Below are 18,231 nucleotides of genomic sequence, written 5' to 3'. Positions count from 1 at the left end.
CCTTCCCTGTATCGTGATTCAGCAAACATGTAAAAGTTATGTTGGAAGTTGTTTCTTTGATTTCTTTTAATATGTTAAAGGGCATGTTATTGGAACAGGATGTTAAGTGGCTGCAGACAATCACCAACTTACCAATCCTTGTGAAGGGACTAATGACAGCTGAGGACAGTAAGTGTTTTGAGCTTCACATATAATACTTGTGATTTCATCAGTATTTAGCCAATTTTGTTTGCAAGGTCTCATACTTCCAAAATAATGGTTGTTTTTTCTCAAATACTTTGAAGTTTGCTGTTATGTTCCGTACAGCCAGGCTAGCAGTACAAGCAGGTGCTGCAGGGATAATCGTGTCCAACCATGGGGCTAGGCAACTTGATTATGTTCCAGCAACAATAAGCTGCCTGGAAGAGGTGTAGGCTCAATGGCGAAATGATTGTTTTCACAGTAGGCTTATTTTAGAACTTCAGAAGTTTCCACCACAGCAAGTTTGTCAATAGTTGAGCTGATCATTTGTTAGGAGTGTGTGTAGGTTGTAAAAGCTGCAAGAGGTCAAATTCCTGTGTTTCTTGATGGTGGAGTTCGCCGTGGCACAGATGTTTTCAAGGCACTGGCCCTTGGAGCCTCTGGTATTTTTGTAAGTATATTTGCTTCATTGTAGGTGTTTCAGTGCCTGTGGAAGAATTTGAACTTTAAATGCATAGATTAGGTATTGAATTTTTTGAAAAACAACCTTTCTTGATATCATGTTGTTGCAATTGTAATTAGATGGGTTATGCATTTGACAATCGGTGATGTATCCAGAATTTTATGTGGGTATTTGGCATTCCTGGCTGCAGATTGGAAGGCCTGTTGTCTATTCTTTGGCTGTAGAAGGAGAAGCGGGTGTAAGGAAAGTTTTACAAATGCTGCGGGATGAGCTTGAACTCACCATGTCTTTGGCTGGATGTTGTTCAGTAAAGGACATAAATCGCAGCTACATTCAAACGGAAACTGACATGTTTAGGGCTCTTTCAAGGCTCTGACCGGGTCTAATTCAATGGTTGTCTACGAACAAAATGCATATTAACATCCTAAGATAATCTGGATAAGATGTTTTTATTATTTGTTCTGCTAGTCAAAACCAGAAGCTTTGATCCCGAAATTTACCCACATTTTTCTGTCTCATGTGGCAATCAATGCTTGAAACTATTGCAGATGACATTTGTTTCTCTGGCCCTAAGATGTTAGTTTACCTTAAGTAGATATCTCGTGGCAATTGGTATTGTGATATTATGTTCATACAAATATTAAACATTAGAAAAACTGTTGTGATGAACTTGATTCAGAATCATAATTATGAGCTATAAGAGATACAAGAGATGAAAATTTGGAATATGCCCAGAAAACAATATTAGTGAAAAAATACAAGAAAAAGCTTGAAGTTCATTGAAGGGAGAATGACCACAAACATTTGAGAGGTATTTCTCAAAGCTACTGAAGCTAATTACTCTGAAGCCTCAGCAAAATCATCTTCCATAGCTTTTCGTTTTCTATAGCAAGATCAACTTTCCTTATTTTCCTTATTGGGATTGTTTTGCAGAGTTGTTTTCCCAATTAGTTTTTTACCGAAAGATTGAATTATTCTTCAACAATTGCTTGGAAAATGCCATCAAGTTCTTCATTAAATTCACACAGGTAATGAACCTTGTAAATTTAACCCCCTATGATAAAATCAACTAGACGTCTTGTATTAGATATAGATGACAAGTAAAAATTTGTAGAAGTGGCAAAATGAGGGTAGTGGAAGTGAAGGGTTCCTACGTGCAGTTGGGCAATCAGGAGATTAAATTAACAAAGAACTATTTTTTATGGGTAGCAGAGAAGGAATTTGAAACAACAAATGATGTTGTGGATAGGAAAGCATACCGTATATCTTATAAAGAGGCATGAGGGATACATAGAGAAAATTTTCAAAGATTGGCCCCGCCTTTTAGGTCATAAGGGCAGAGATTCTATCGTTGTCGGAGTTATGAAGAGGCTTTGCAGCCTGAGGGTGTATCAGAGTATTGAAAGACATGCTATAAACTTCCACTGCCTTTGTGTGAAGAAGACGTTGTAGAAAAAGTAGGGAATAGAGGTTCATATGCATAGGATGAAGAGGCTGATACTATATGCATTCAGTAAGGAAAATGCAGGCATCGGTTTAAGGTTTTGCCAAAAGAAGTGATGTTGCAATTTAAATATTTTAACTTGAGACAAGTTCTAGGCTATGAAATATTCAATATCACTCTAGGTTTGGCCTCAAAGTATTGTGTAACGACCACTAGTCGTATACGCAGTGGAAATATTAAAATATTTTGTAGAGAAATACATCCATTGTAGGACAATAAATGTAAATTGTATATTATATAAAGAATTGATGTAGGATGATACAAATGAGAATGAGGGTCTTGTATATATATAGCCATGTAAGTACCATTTCACTAACGGTTATGTCTTTAGGGACATACCTTTTCATTAATTATTAACTAATTAATCATTAATCTTATTTGTTTAGTTTGTTACATTGCCTTCCCCTTCAAAAAGATTTGTCCTCAAAGCTTACTGAAGAAGGATCGCTTCTCTTTTTTTGATCACCATATCTTCTTATCCCCGAGCTTTCATCTTTGTTGATACAAGACGATATGATGTTCTGAGCAATAGACAGAATTGTCGTACTGAAAACGAATCAGACCATCATAGATTAATCTTTTGGGAAATCTTCTGACCCTTGGAACTGTGTGGTGAATAGTTATTGTATAATTGGATTGAGCTCACTTCAGTATTCTTCGGAACATAAGTTTGTTGTCTATGTTCTGTGTGATATAGACTTGTAGATTGATTAAGGTGTCTATTCTTGTGATTTAGATGTATATAAGGAATTTTTCTTGTTTGAACTTCCTTTAATGTTTTTATGGCTTTTATCTGATTTCCATCAGGCATTGTTGTTGTTGACTTAACTACTGAATCCTTATTTGGGGTGTCCTCTATTTGAATGACAACCTTTGAGTACGTTTTTTCTTCAATAGGGTTTGGATTTGCTTGAACTGCGAGATTAGTGGTACTGATGCTTGTTTCTTCAGTTTGGATTGCTATATCTGGAGATTTTGATGCTTCCTTTGTGACAAGTTCTTTGAACTTATTCATTAATGATTTCTTTTCGTCCTTAAGTGTTTTTAATCTGTATGAGTAGATTTTGATTATGATTTTTGAGACGTAAGCATTCCTCATTCTTTGAGTCAACTTTATTTTGGCCTTCACGTTTCTCGTCTTTTAAACACTTGATTTGTTCTAGTAATGTCCGGTTAAGGCTCTTTAAACGTAAATCTTCTTCTTGTTTTAATAAACGCTCCTTGAATTCCTTCTTTGATGCTTTAGCTTTCTTGACTTGCTCAAGTAGTTTTTTTTGGTGATCTCTGAGGCGCAAAATTTCCGTTTTTGTTGTAGATGACTTCTTCAAGCTCTTTTTGCTTCTTTGATATAGTTTTTTCATTATCGTCTGAGATATCCTTAAGGTCTTTTAATGAATATTTTATTGATTTTGATTTTACTTGTTATGTCTCGAAACATGACCATCTTCCCTTTATAAGGAAATGTCAAAACTTGTTTCTCTATGTTTAATATGAATGTACCCAAATCCTTTAACCAGGGTTGACCAAGTATGATGTCAGCGTTTTTATCCGTCCTTACAACATGAAATTGAGATATGTACTCATCATGACCTATTGTCACTTGTAGATCACTATTTTTATACTCTTTTCGGTCAATTTTTTTTTCTTTACACCTTTGCTTAGCCCTAGAATTAATCGCTGATTTGCCAAGTTGATGTTGATCTAATTTTTATCATTGCTTGGGCTGATGGCGACATTAACCTATCTTCCTTGGATACTTCTTTTTAATGTAATTACTCCGTGATCTGTAACTGAAAGACCATTATAAGAAAACCCTTCTTTCTTCGTCATTTTAGAATTGAGCTCCATCATTTTTTTCAATGATTGATCCCATTTGTTTTGTCGAGATGACTTAAGGTATTATGTAATCATGTTTTCTTCGGTAAAAGTGTGCAATCACACAATCCTTTAATTGTGAATGTACGACTGTAGGCATTCATACATTTTGTATAGTTTACAAATTCTGAAATGGCCACTAAAACAATGTTGAAAGTGGTGGTTGTGATAGTGGTTCGTACAGACTATTGTACGGACATTAATATGCCTTTGTATGGTGGCTGGCACAATGATTTTTAATATAATACTGTACAATAATGCAGACTTCAACTATGTATTGCACACGCTGAATGGTTGTACGAATGATCCGATTCGTAGTAGAAGTATTAATTAAAGGTACGCTTAAGATCTTGTGTTCATTTCAGGTTTTTTTTTTTTTTTTTTTTTTTTTTTAATTCTTAATATTTTTATGTTGGACCCTTATATATATATAACCACTTTGTTTTTTTTTTTTTGTTCCCTTAAATCTGATTTATTTATTTATTTATTTTTGTAATTAATTAAAATTTTTTTTCTTAACACACACACACACACATATATTTTTTTTGTTTTTTTTTTAAATGGCCAAAGGCCAACTGGCGAATTGGAGAACCTCCCACTTCTTAGCGAAACGCTTGAGTCTTGATGGCAACAATGTTGACGGAGCTTGATGGCTAAAAGCCGGGATCAAACATAGCTCTGATACCAATGTAACGACCACTATTCTTATACACAACGGAAATATTAAAATACTTTATAGACAAATACATCCATTGTAGGATAGTAAATGTAAATTGTATACACACACACACACACACACACATATATTTTTTTGTTTTTTTTTTTAAATGGCCAAAGGCCAACTGGCGAATTGGAGAACCTCCCACTTCTTAGCGAAACGCTTGAGTCTTGATGGCAACAATGTTGACGGAGTTCGATGGCTAAAAGCCGGGATCAAACATAGCTCTGATACCAATGTAACGACCACTATTCTTATACACAACGGAAATATTAAAATACTTTATAGACAAATACATCCATTGTAGGATAGTAAATGTAAATTGTATATTATATAAAGAATTAATGTAGGATGATACAAATGAGAATGAGGGTCTTGTATATATAGCCAGGTAAGTACCCTTTCACTAACGATTATGTCCTTAGGGACATACCTTTTAATTAATTGCTAATTAATTAATCATTAATCTTATTTGTTGTCTTTTACATTATTTGTGTTTATTTTTATATAAATTTGTTTGTTACATATTGTGTGTGATAAATTCACTAGATGAGATTTGTAGTCAACTATATAATGATGCAACTCCAAATACATGCTAAAACAATTAAGCGTTTATGAATTATGTAACTTATACAAGATATCATTTGGAAAGTTTATTGTAATATCATATTTCATTCCTTCAAAATTGAGAGAGAATACCAAAGTTTAGAAACAATTATGAAATCATTTATGGAAACACTGATTCACCGCCTACTGCTTATATATATATATATCTTTTAATTGGAATAGCCTCTAAAATCATGTACTAGAGAAATGACTAACCACCTCATGTAATTGTAGACATTCCTCTTTGAGTGCCACCCACAATGATATGAAAAGTAGGCAACAAGCATATGAGCAACTCTCATATTTTCTATGTTCATTAACAAATGAAAAATATTGATAAAATCCTTGTTATCTCATGAAAAAATGGCATATTGTAATAGAGCAAACCTTTACTAACCAACCTGCTAAGTATGATGAGAGGTAACAAAACACTAGGCTTCAATATTGAAACCATCATTATTATGGCTATCAAATACCTTGCTAGATTACTCACTAGAACAAAGCTTCCTTGCTAGCCACCTCACTAAAACAAGGGAAACTTTGATAATACTATAATAATAAACTTCATGTATCCATCTCCCATTGTTGTCCCCTCAAGGCAGGGAAACTTGGATGCACTACATCAACAGGGTCCATGTGTCTGTCTCCCATTACCATCTTCTCAAAAGATAAATAACTACAATAGAATGCTAGAGATAATTGATATCATAAAGTTGGAGTTATCCATGAGTATAGGGAAACAAAGCTATAGATAATATGCAAGCTAATAACTCTTTTGCATACGAGTCTCTGACACCTTCCAATTTCAAAATGTTTTCTCTCATTTACAAAAAAAGAAACTTGGTAAAAGTTTGTGAGCAATTTAATGTTCTTGCACATTTTCTTTTGAGGTTGCATTTGCTTCCATGGACTACTTTTTGTAGACTTGCACTTGAATGCCACACAAAATTGAGGTAGATCATTGTATGATATTTATCATATCATATGTCAGTGAGTACAGAGATCCTTTGTTTACACCATACTTCATTAGTTTATATCCTTATTAGGGAGAATGCAAGCCACGCCATACATCATTGAGTTTATTTCCCATTTAAGAAAAGAAGAGTGCAAAATATTTCAACATTAGTGGGATCTTTTATAAGGTTGTAATAAGGGTTGAAGGGTCCATTAGAGTAATAACTATGTTGTATTAATTTTGGGATGAGAGAACAATGGGTGTTGATTTGTGAAAACTAGTGTCTAAGTAAATAGATTAGATATAAATTTGCACTATTGGAATTATTTAACCAAATAAAACAGTGGAAAAACTTAGAAACACAAGAAAAGATAGGAAAATAAAAACAAATTTTGTGCATGCACAATTTTCTCTACACTTCAACATCAATTCATCATTCAAATAACATCTAAACATACAAGAGCACCCATGCTAGGAAAATGACTTTAAGAAAAAATACAAACTGCATTTCCAACTCTTAGAAATATGCCCCAAATCACCTCTATGTTGTACTGTATGGTTTGTACAACCTACAAACCAATGGCTTCCCTCGCAATTCTTCTTCTTTCCTAGAAAATAAAAAATTCCTTATGATTTTCTATCTTTTTTCTCAAAATCCTTACGGAGAAAATAATTGATTGTGTCCCCTCTTTCACTTGGCTTCCTTTTATAATTTTGAGTTGGGCCAAATCTCTGATCTCAATGGTCAAGATTAAATCTAATCTTGATTTCGAGATAAATGGTCCAAATTCATCCTAAATCACCAGGACCCAAACTTAGACACTTTATTAAATTAAGCTTGCTTTATAAAAAGACATTCATTTTGTTAATTAATTAAGAAAGTGAACTCCTAAGTCTAAGAGTAATTTAATGACGAATCCCACAGCTTTGACACTTTTCTTTTGCTGAAATACATGTTAGAGCTACAATCATCAACACTTCCTCTCACTGGGAAAGGTATTCTCTACCACTCCAAGCTTATCTTGAAAGAAGACAAACTTTCCTTTCACCAAAGGTTTGGTGAGTATGTCTGCAACTTGCTCATTTGTTGGAATATACTAGAGCTTGACTGCTCCCTTCAAATCCCAGTCTATAATGAAATGGTACCTAATCTCAATGTGTTTCAACCTATCATGAAATATTGGATTCTCCTAGAGTTTCATGCAACTCTAATTGTCACAATGAATCATTGTAGGTTCCAACTCTTGATCAAACAATCCTGTAAGCAACTTGTGAAGCCAAACTACTTCACAACTACCCAAACTAGCTACCATATACGAAGCTTTTGTCGAATTGAGTGCTATTGAATTTCGCCTCATGGTAAACTAGGAAATCATTACAAAACCCAAATTGAAACAACACCTAGAGGTGCTAAATATGGATATTCTTGTAACTTCACCCCATCTCCATCAAGGAAACTGAATCCATACTCCACTGTGCCTTGCAAGTATCTGAGAACATGCTTTGTCGTGATCTAAATAACCTGTCTTAGCTCCACCATGTAGTGACTCAAGGTGTTCACTACATAACAAATGTTTGGTCAAGTGTTGGCCATATACATTCATGAGCCAATCAACTACTTGTATTGTTTGGAATCTGCCAACATTGACTTTGAAGGATCCACCTTCTCTAGGTTGGTCACCATTAGAGTAGCTATATATCTACTATCCTTCATCCTGAATCTCTTTAGGATCTCCATTGTATACTTCCCTTGTCCAAGGAATATCTCTCTTCATCTCTGCTAAACCTCAAGCCCTAGAAAGTAATTCATCAGCCCAATACCTTTGATCTCAAATTATGTTGCCAAGTTTGATATGCACTCAGTAATTAGCTTCTTTGCCCCAGTATGAATCAAATCATCCATGTAGAGCACCAAGATGATGCGTTCATATCCAATCTGTATGAACTATAGGTTGGAATCTGTCTCACTCTTGGTGAAGCCCATGCTCTACAAATTGTTGTCTATCATGGAGTACCATGCCCTCGATGCCTATTTGAGTCCATACAAGGGTTTCTTAAACTTGCATAGATTTGACTCTTTGTCATGTACCTCAAGCCCCTATGGATGCTCTACATTATTGAAATCTGGTAGTTTGGAAGGTATTTTCAATTGGAAAATACCTTGAAGATTTATGGGTTGGTTAATGGGATTTGCACCCAAGTTTGGGGTTATTGACCTAAAGTGAGTGGGCTTTGAACCCTAGGAAATGCTAATCTAATGTTAAGTTTGTGTTGGAGGTTTCTTAAAGGACATAAGGGCTTCCTAAGAGACCTAAGGAAAATTATAAATAAGGCCAAAGGAGAGGCTAGTTGACAAGAAGGCAAAGCGACATTCTTCTTGTGGAGTGGCTAAAAGGACTTAGCTTAGGAAGCAAAGGAGCCGCAAACAACAAAAAAGAAAAGGAGGGCCAAATTGGTTAGAGATCTATGGTAACGTTGGTAAAGTAGAACAAGTCACAGGGCCTACCATAGACTTGGAAGGAGAACATGCTGAGACTATGGACTGCAACAACATATTGAGTTAGGGCCAAGCATTGGTTAGGTTTCGCTACAACAAGGTCAATAGGGCCGAGGCTTGGTTAGGTGTTGGTTGAGAGTCAGGAAGAGGAAGGTTCTGCGCTAGAAGGAGGGTAATCACTGTATAAACTAACCACATGCTAAGGAAAGTTGCCAAGAGGAAGGATGAAGATAGGAGGGTCGAAGGGATGATTAGAGCAGGTTGAGGACTGGCAAGTTACTTAGGAAGCTGGCTGAAAGTTGGACGTGATGTTGTTAGGGAAAAAAAAATGTTCTGGAGTTTGGAGGGCTACTAGAAGGGAAGACCCAAGTCTGGACTGGATTGGCATTATATGGATTGTGAAGGGCCATGATCTGTGGTATGGGACCCCTGAGGTTTTCTTATTAATAGAATTCTGAGAAAAAAGTTTAGGCCATAAAATCTTGTGTACTATCATTGATCTAATTGCTAATATATTCCGTTGCGTAAATGTTTTTTAAAGTAAGGCCTCTTCAATGCGTTTATGTTTCATAGCTAAGGCATAGACAAAACCTAGGGCATGTGGAATTCTATTATGGTAGCAGAGCTACTTTGAAGAGAAATTAGGTCATATTTGTGCATAAGTGTCAGTTCTAGGGAGGAGCTATAAGATTGTTGTAGGATGCAATAATATTTCCATGAGACATGGCTAGGTATCCCATGTGAGACATGGATCATATTGTTCCAACAAGGAGTTGTGGATTATTGCAGCGTAGGGTGGCAGAATGGGAGTTTTGCTAGACTGGAGAAGAATTCCATGAACAATAGTATCTTGAGTGGCAGATTGTTGATACCATTGATGAATTTCCATTGACTTTTCAAAGTAAGTTGTGACCACTTACGTGCCTTGGAAAGGAGTGCTTTGACATGGACAAGGTAGCTTCATATGGATTGTGTTTTAATGAGTTTCATGAGATAGTACCTTTATTGGGTTGAAGAGTTGCACACCTGACAATGGAGCCATGTTCTTATGAGGTGTTGGACCTATGAGGATGAGGACACTTGCAAAGTTGAGTTGCAGTGGCCTAGGGTGTACTAGGCCAAGTGTTCAACCACAACTCGAGACTGGCCTTGAAAGGACACACATTTAGTTGTAGCATGTGTGTAGGTTTTCATGAGGTTAATTTCCGAAAAGGAAAGCAAAGTGAGCTAAGGGAGGATTTTGTAGGCTTAGAGGTATTATGGCTTCAAAGGGAGACTTAGAGGGAGAGTTAGCAGCCCAGTGGAAATCTAACCTTCAGGCTCAAGAAAGAGAGTGGAGTATTCTAGGCCATGCAAGGAAAGTCACAAACCATGCAAGTAAATTTGTGGTGTGTGTAAGGAAAGTCGTAGACCATGTAAGGAAGTCATGTTGCACAAGGAAAAGTCATGGTATATGCAAGGAAGTCATAGACCATGTAAGGAAAGTCATGATCATGCAAGAAAAGTCATGGAACATGCAAGGAAATCATGACCATGCAAGGAAAAGTCTTGGCACATGTAAGGAAGTCATGACAATGCAAGGAAAAGTCATGGAGTTGGAGATTTCTGGGAACAAGGGAAGTCATGGTTTGGATGGCCATTTAGGATGCACTAAAGTGAGAGGCTTCTAGGAGCATGGTGTCTTCAAAGGTCCAGATCTTCCAAAAGGATGTGGTTGTGGATAAGATTCAGAGGCAGGTAGAAATACCTTCCTTGCATGTCAAAATTTGGTAGTTCGGAATGTATTTCCTGTTGGAAAATCCCTTGGGGATTTCTGGTTTGGTTAATGGGATTTGCACCCAACTTTATGGTTTTGGACCCAAAGTGAGTGGGCTTTGAAGCCAAGGAAATACTAATTTAATATTAAGGTTGTGTTGGAGTTTTCTTGAAGGACATAAGGGCTTCCTAATAGACCTAAGTACAAGTATAAATAAGGCCAAAGGAGAGGCTAGTTCACAAGAAGGCAAAGTGACAATCTTCTTGTGGAGTGGCTAAAGGACTTAACCTAGGCAACAAGAAAGAAAAGGAAGGTTGGATTGGTTAGAGATCTATGACAACACTAGTAAAGGAGAACATGCCACAGTCAGGCCGCAGGGCTGCAGGGCCTGCTATAGATTCAGAAGGAGAATAGGTCGAGACTAAGGACTACAACAACATATTGAGTAAGGGCCAAGGCCTAGTTAGATCTAGCCACAACAAGGTCAACAAGGCCAAGGCCTGGTTAGGTGCTTTCCAAGGGTCAGGGAGAGGAAGGTTGTGCCCTAGAAGGAGGGCTAAACACTGTGTAAACTGACTGCAGGCTAAGGAAAGGTGGCAAGAGGAACTTTGAAGGGTTGGTTGAATAACTAGAGTAGACCGAAGGTAAAGACAAAAGGGCCAAAGTGTTAGTTAGGTTGTTTTGAGTAGGTCGAGGTCTGGACAATTGCTTAGGAAGTTGGTTGAATGTTGGATAGGGTGTCATTAGGGAAAAAAAAACAATGATGTGGAGGCTGGATGAGGGCTTCCAGGAGGGCATACCTGATTCTGGACTTGTGAAGGAATACAAAGACAACAATGTTGCCAGCTGGACTATTGTGTGAATAGGGCATGCTAGTAGGGCTACCATGTCACTAGAGAGAAATCCTAAGATGCTTGAAGGCTACTAAAGGAGAAGCAACCAGAGCAGGTGTAAAATGTTAGCCTAAAGGAGTTGGTTGATCAGTTTAGGGAGGGAAAGAAGTGCCATGTAAGCTACAATAGGTAGCTAAACAATTGGTGATGAAGCTGTTGGAAACTAGGAAAATACCGAGAAGGGGGAGGTGAATCTGTATTTTATAACAAATTTAATAAATTATAATACACACACTCAAATATTTAGAAAATAAATTACATAAATCACATAGGAACCCCATAAGCATCATACTCATATGAGACACTGATTTTTACGTGGAATCCCATAAAGGGAGAAAACCACCCATATTCTTTTTAAATTTTATGAAAAAATAAGCACCAACTTATTTTTACATCATATTATGCAAGCATCAACCTACATAAGGCTCCAACCTCTTTTTCTTTGCAAGCACCCATTTGCTGGAAGCACCAACTCAGTCTATTTACATACACCTACATGAAGGAGAATCTAATCCCTTGATAAATGATGTTAATATTTGTTTTGTCTGTCTTATTTAATCTTCTCTTTGCAGTACCCTCTCTATTTCTGATCCTTTGCAATTTCCTTATACATAACAACTTCTATTTTCACCCAATCTTCACATACATCCTTTGTTTTGTCCTTTTGTTTCGTATATGTTTCAGATTTTTGACATTTGAAAACTCTCATTAGCTTTTCATGCCCATTATTTATGTCTTTATCTCATGTTGTTAATTTCATCACAACAAAAGAAAAAATTATCGATTGCAAAATGAATCATTAGTTTGTACCAATCTCAACTATGTCTTTTTGCATTCACAATTATGAAGAGCTAAATCACTTCAGATTCATTCCTTTTCAAATTCACTGGTCACTTGATTTCTAATATGCAATGCCAAATATCGAGAACACCAAAATACCAATTTTCCAAATATCGAGAACACCAAAATACCAATTTTTGTTTGAATAGATTGAAGCATCATTAATTTTGTACACACATACGTTCAACTCACCAGAATGCCAAACAACAGATTCATTACAATTCCATCGGGCCCACGTTTTGTTGTTCAATGCACAATTTTGCTAGGAGGTCTAGAATCCTAATATCCCTAAATTATTAGTTGTAAACCTCGTGATCTGAATATCTGCCTTTGTGTTGAATGGAGATTTGGCTTCTTACAATCTGTAATGGGGATCACACAAATATATGGAAACTTTCTACATTTCATCAGGTATCTAGGTGTTTTTAAATTTGGTATTTTTCCTTTGATGTTGGATTATGGATACTTTGGATGGCTCTCATTAGGGGAATTTTGAGGTAAAAAATGGGCATCAAAACAAAAATTGTACTAAAAATATTAACTTTAAAAGAACCAATAGGATTAAAGATGATGATGTCATCCCCAAGGGAAAATATTTTTAAGGAAAAAGAAGAAAACTATTTTTTTTAATTCTATTTTCGACTTATCTCCTTATAGTTTCACTCAAATGTCAAGTATAGACACCTATATAACACACTTATTCTATGCATTTCCAATTTTTTCCCGATGTGGGTCTACTCAAAATTATGCAAAGTGGTAAGCGTTGGATGGGGAATTGAATTTTGTATCCAACAAGTATATACACTTGAAATTTTAGTGAACTTGTAAGGAGATAAGCCGGAAATAAAATAAAAATAGTTTTCTTTCTTTTTCTTTAAATAATTAAAAATCTTATTTTATTATTTTAACTATTATTTTAAAAAATAGTTTCCTTCCACATGGATGCCTCTGAGTGGTGCCATGTGTCACATGGATTTGGCCCACTTGCATCCAAAAGATCCAAAATCACCTTCCACTGTCATGTGTACGAAGTATGCCACAACATCATGTTGATGTCATTTACACCTGTATGCCAACACAATTTCCAACTCATCCTCATCATCCAACAGAGTTATGCCATCTATCATATTGTCACTTATACTTAGTATGGAACTAAATCCAGGGTCCAGGGTGTTTTTCCCTATTTAATTTTGTAAAAATGTAAAGGGGTGGATGCCAAATTCTATGTATGGATCCAAATAATGCTAGAATTGCAACCCGCGGGAACATATATCTGGATCTAGGGTTTTTCCCCGTTTGTGTGCAAATACTTTGGATTCCTAGATACTCCCTCTACTTGGATCCCTTCCTCTAAACAGAACCTTAACATAATTCTTACTGAAACATATCCGAATATGGGTCTTTACCTAATTTGCGAGGAGTTAAACTCTCGGATGTCCCGGATATCTAGATGAATCCATATTTTTCCAATAGGCGAATGGTTTCAAATTTCTCCAAAGACACGAATTTCTCCAAAGATTCGGATGGACCCGAATGTCCATGCATCCTCGGATGAGTCTAGATTCCCAAATAAGTCTTGATGAATCCATTATTTGGCTTGTTTTCACATATTTTAAGTGGCCCGAATATTTCTTGAAGTCCAAAATTTTTCCATAGCTAAACCTCCCTTTACTTCAAACCTTGGTTTCTCATCAACCCTTAAAAGTTTTTCTGAGTGTTATATACCATTGGAAAGGTCTATGAGAGGAATACACAATGAAAAAATTAGTTTTATAATTTGAGCTGAAGAATTAAGGAAAAAAGTATTCAAAGCTATAACCTCCAAACTCCCTCTGAACTTGACACCAATAGATAACAATGACTCAACTTTGACATCAATGAAAACAATGACAACTTTGAAAATCAATGGTAAGACTTTGCTCAACAACCTCCCCCTTTGGCATCGATGGAAACACATTCAAACATTATTGGTCATTGATGGCAATACTACCTAGCAACATTGTTCTTATTCTTCAAGATCTTTGTACCCATAAACACATTGCATTATTTTGATGTGAATGCTTTTTCATGCTCCCCCTTTGAAATCAATGGAAAAGGGCCTGGATGTTCATTCTCCCCCTTTGACATCGATGGCAAAGGGCCTCAATGATCATTATCCCCCTGAGGGAATATAATATGTTGTTGATGAGTGATGTTTGTAAGTACATGCTCGCCTTGAACTTTTGAGAGGCAAATTCATATTTTTTGTTTCGATGTTTATTTACTATCCCCTTTAACATTTCATTGGTGTGTGGATTTTAGGAGCCAATTTCAGAGGACTCTCCCCCTTTGACCATCCTCCCTCTAATTTGAATTGTTGTTGAACTGAATGTCGTGTCTATCTTCTTCTCTCCATGTACTCTAATGTTTGGACTCTTCTCCTTTAATCATGCTCCTTTTAAAAAATTTCTCAACATACATGGGCTTCTCACTCTTTTCAACTATAGATGACTACTTTATTCAATAATTACTCATGTTCTGCTCCCCTTGTGAATGTTTTTGTTTATGTTTGTTGTAACCATAATCCATTAATGTTGTTTGCTCACTCTCCTGCTTTGATTTTGAGAATTCCCAAGCTAATTACTCTCCAATCGCTGCCCCTTTTAAACTTACACTACTTCTACTAATCTTGAGACTCTCCTTGGGTTTGCTTTCCTTGCTTATCTTTCACATTTTAATTATACAACTATCCTTGACTAACTTAGGTAGCTGTCCTTCTTTCAAAAGAAATTAGTGAAGAGATGAGGGAGACATTAACCCCAACTTTTGTCTTAAGTACTCAAAGGGTTCTTTGGCAAGGGGCTTGGTGAATATATCAACTATTTGTTCATTTGTTGATATATATTTTAACTTTACGATTTGATTAACTACCTATTCTCTGAGAAAGCGATTCTTGATGGGTATATGTTTGGTTTTTGAGTGAAGAACAAGATCCTTGGATATACTTATTGCATTGGTATTATCACATTTGATGGAAATATGTTCATAAAAAAATACATTCATGCCTTGAAATGTTTGCTTCATCCAGAGTATTCAAGTGCAACACGCTGCAACTATTATATACTTGGTGTTACATTTCATTTTGTCACACTAGGCAAATGAACATTGGTTTGGATCTTTCACTATCCAAAAATGTGTCCCAAAGCATTCCCTTGCAAAGTTAGAATCCAAATTATCCCAAAGAAAGTGGAATTCCTAGATCCCATGGTACAAAACCCTGTTTTTGGCTACCTACGCAGTTCCCTAGTCAATTGTTGCGCATACACAGAGAAGAGCATTAGAAGCTGCGCATAAGTACACATTGTCTTACACTGTGACCTGCGAACATGATTTAACACATGTAAAAATAAAAAGTAGTTTAGAAGCATTTTTGGTAGCATCTATCCTAACCAACAAGCTTCGAATGGTTTCCTATTCAGTGATTATCCCTCCCACCATGGAGAAACTGCCTCTCTTTTGGAATCCCTATCCCATCATCAGTAGATCTCATCCCCTGGAAAATGGATCCAAAACTTCCCACTCTTGGCCTATAAAGCTAACCCAGGCCTGAGGATTGAGGAGGACTGTTGGAAGTACCCTTATGCTGCAAGAATAAGGTTGGAAGGCTATTCATTCAAGGAGAGGGTTGGAGATTGTGGGAAGGGAGTTGCAACATCAAGGCTACATGGTTGTAAAGCTATTCTCCATTTTATTTTTATAAAGGCAATTTTTCTTTCTCAATTACATATTTGTTGATATAATTTGTAGGATTCCTTGATCACCTACATAGATTGTGATTACATATTTTTCAGTTTATGATACATGATTGGTTAATTAGTCCATTTATCTCTTATGATTATATACTGGACACTTTGATCTCTTGTTTATTTATGTCTATATAGATCTCCTTCATGACATTATGGAGAAGCTGTGGGAAGCAATAGGAGGATCGCTAAAGCATCGAGGAGCGAATGGTTGAAAGATTTGAAGGGAATTCATCAATCATTTTGTTTAAATGATAAGTGGCCTACATCATAATATATGTTTCAGTCAATCATAGCCTAGAGAAAGGTAGCAGTTCCTGATTGCTTGTTACTAGGTTTCTTTGAAGTCTAGGGAGATCACTCTTGTCTGCAAGAGGGATAAGTCCACATAACAAATTAGCGACTCCACTGGGGACTCATTTCACTCTCCATTTGTTTTATCGTTTGACCATTTGAACCTTTTGTACAAGCCTTCCTTGAGTTCTTGGAAATCTTAAAATTTTGGATTTTGGGTTGGATTTGACTTGTTTTTTGTTTTTTTCCAAAATTCCGTGCTTGTGTGCACTTAGTTTTTAGGCACAATGCACATATTTGCGCATCTGTCTTTTAGCAACTGCGCGTATACGCACTGGTTTCTTCTAGAAACCGCGCATATACTTGGAATTTTTAAAAATTACAGTTTTATCCTCATCTAGTCCAAATTTTTTAGATTTTCCTGTTAATTTACACTTGTTTGTACCTTCTCTGAGTGCTTGTCAGTCTGGCTGAGTGTTATGGAAAAATTTGCTTGTGATTGTCTTTTTTTTGCAAGTTAGGGTAAAGTCTCATATGATGAATGGTCGATCTATCAAAAGAGAGATCTGCTCATTGTCTACTGGTCCTGCCTTGTTGGTTGTATAAATTTATTCTTTCGATTAGGTCAAGTGTTGAGTCCAACTTGCTCTTTTGCGAAAGTTTGATTTGTGTGTCAAAATCGATGATTTACAAGATTAGGTATTGTTTGTGAAAAATACTTCTTATGCTTGTTTTGAAATGAAAAGTCATTTTTCTTTTTGTCGCTGAAGTGTTCATGAACTGTACTTTTGCTGCAAGTGAATTCATAGCATTCAATTAGGAAAATTTATTTTTAGTGATTATTGGTTTCTTGTTGCATTTTGAAATTTTCTGAGTGATTGTATGAAAAAAGAGACTTCTTGATTTTTTGTGTTATTGGGAAAAGTGAAAGTTTGAAATTATTTTCAATATTTGGATGATTCGAAATTGGATATTTACATTTTAGGAAAAGGGATATAGTGGGGTTTAGAGTTTTGTTTACATTTCAGTTGAAAAAATTAAAGACTCTTTCCTTACTTCAAATAGATTTTCATTGCAATAAAAAGCTTATATTTTCATTTTCAATTGCATTAGGATATGCGTCAAGTCATAATTTCATCAGTTTCAATCCATTTCTTTTGAGTAAATAATAACTCTTAAAATCAACGCTAATAAAATTAATCTAGAAAGTCTAATTTTTAGGGCTCTTTTCCACCTACAGTAGATCAGATTGTAGGGTTTTGGAATAGGAAAGTGAGTTAACTTTGTAAAGCTGTAAACAAACATTGGCATGTTGTGATAGGGAGAAAAATCCATTTACTGCAATTTTTCTCTGGGAAGCTTCCCTTACAAACGTGTCAAGCATGAGATCATATCAGACCCAATGAAGTGATCGAACCCACTTCATTGGCTACGGTAGAGTGATTTACAAGTACTAAAAATGGTGTCGAAAGGTACTTGGGAGTCACTTGGAAGTAAATCTCATATTAACCATGTTGAGGAACTTTCAAGGGGATTACGCTTTGTTACTCTGCCCTTGCGTGCACGTCTGATTTGCCACTGTCCCCCCAGGTTGAATTTTTTTATGTTGTAACCTTAGTGACCATATTCTTAGGGATTTTACACGAGGTGACGATGAAGGGGAAGTCTCTACTGTACCTGGAACATACATTGGTTAAACTCACTTGGAAATTTCTAGAGGGTATTCTTCATTCGAGATGGCATAAATGAAGTTTACTTGTACCATATCATGTACATTAAGTAGGTTTTCAACGTAACTAGTTCCACTTGCTCTATCTATAGCCACTTTTCACTTTGAATTCTATGACGTTGGATTTCATCACCAACTA

At 36.0% G+C, this 18,231-nt stretch overlaps 1 protein-coding gene across 5 annotated transcripts in view; it reads left to right on the top strand.

Annotated features, from left to right (window-relative positions):
- Positions 1–1,239, top strand: part of LOC149226847 (glycolate oxidase 1-like) — a 71,491-nt gene extending 70,252 nt beyond the window's left edge. For 4 of the 5 annotated variants that reach the window (XM_089377623.1, XM_089377622.1, XM_089377626.1 and 1 more), the window contains 4 exons: positions 99–168; positions 307–407; positions 527–631; positions 834–1,239. In XM_089377623.1, coding sequence (XP_089233749.1) covers positions 99–168; positions 307–407; positions 527–631; positions 834–1,019 — 462 coding nt within the window. In that variant the 3' untranslated portion in view covers positions 1,020–1,239. Of the gene's footprint in view, positions 1–98; positions 169–306; positions 408–526; positions 632–762 lie in introns of all 5 variants that reach the window. The other variant, XM_089377624.1, reaches the window with a different exon arrangement.
- Positions 1,240–18,231: the final 16,992 nt, after the last annotated feature.

The sequence above is a fragment of the Pinus tabuliformis genome, chromosome J (assembly GCF_031772625.1).
Source record: "Pinus tabuliformis cultivar Carrire ecotype Pingquan chromosome J, CPIR1, whole genome shotgun sequence".
Classification (NCBI taxonomy): Eukaryota; Viridiplantae; Streptophyta; class Pinopsida; order Pinales; family Pinaceae; genus Pinus; species Pinus tabuliformis.
This window is presented reverse-complemented; position numbering and strand designations above follow the sequence as displayed.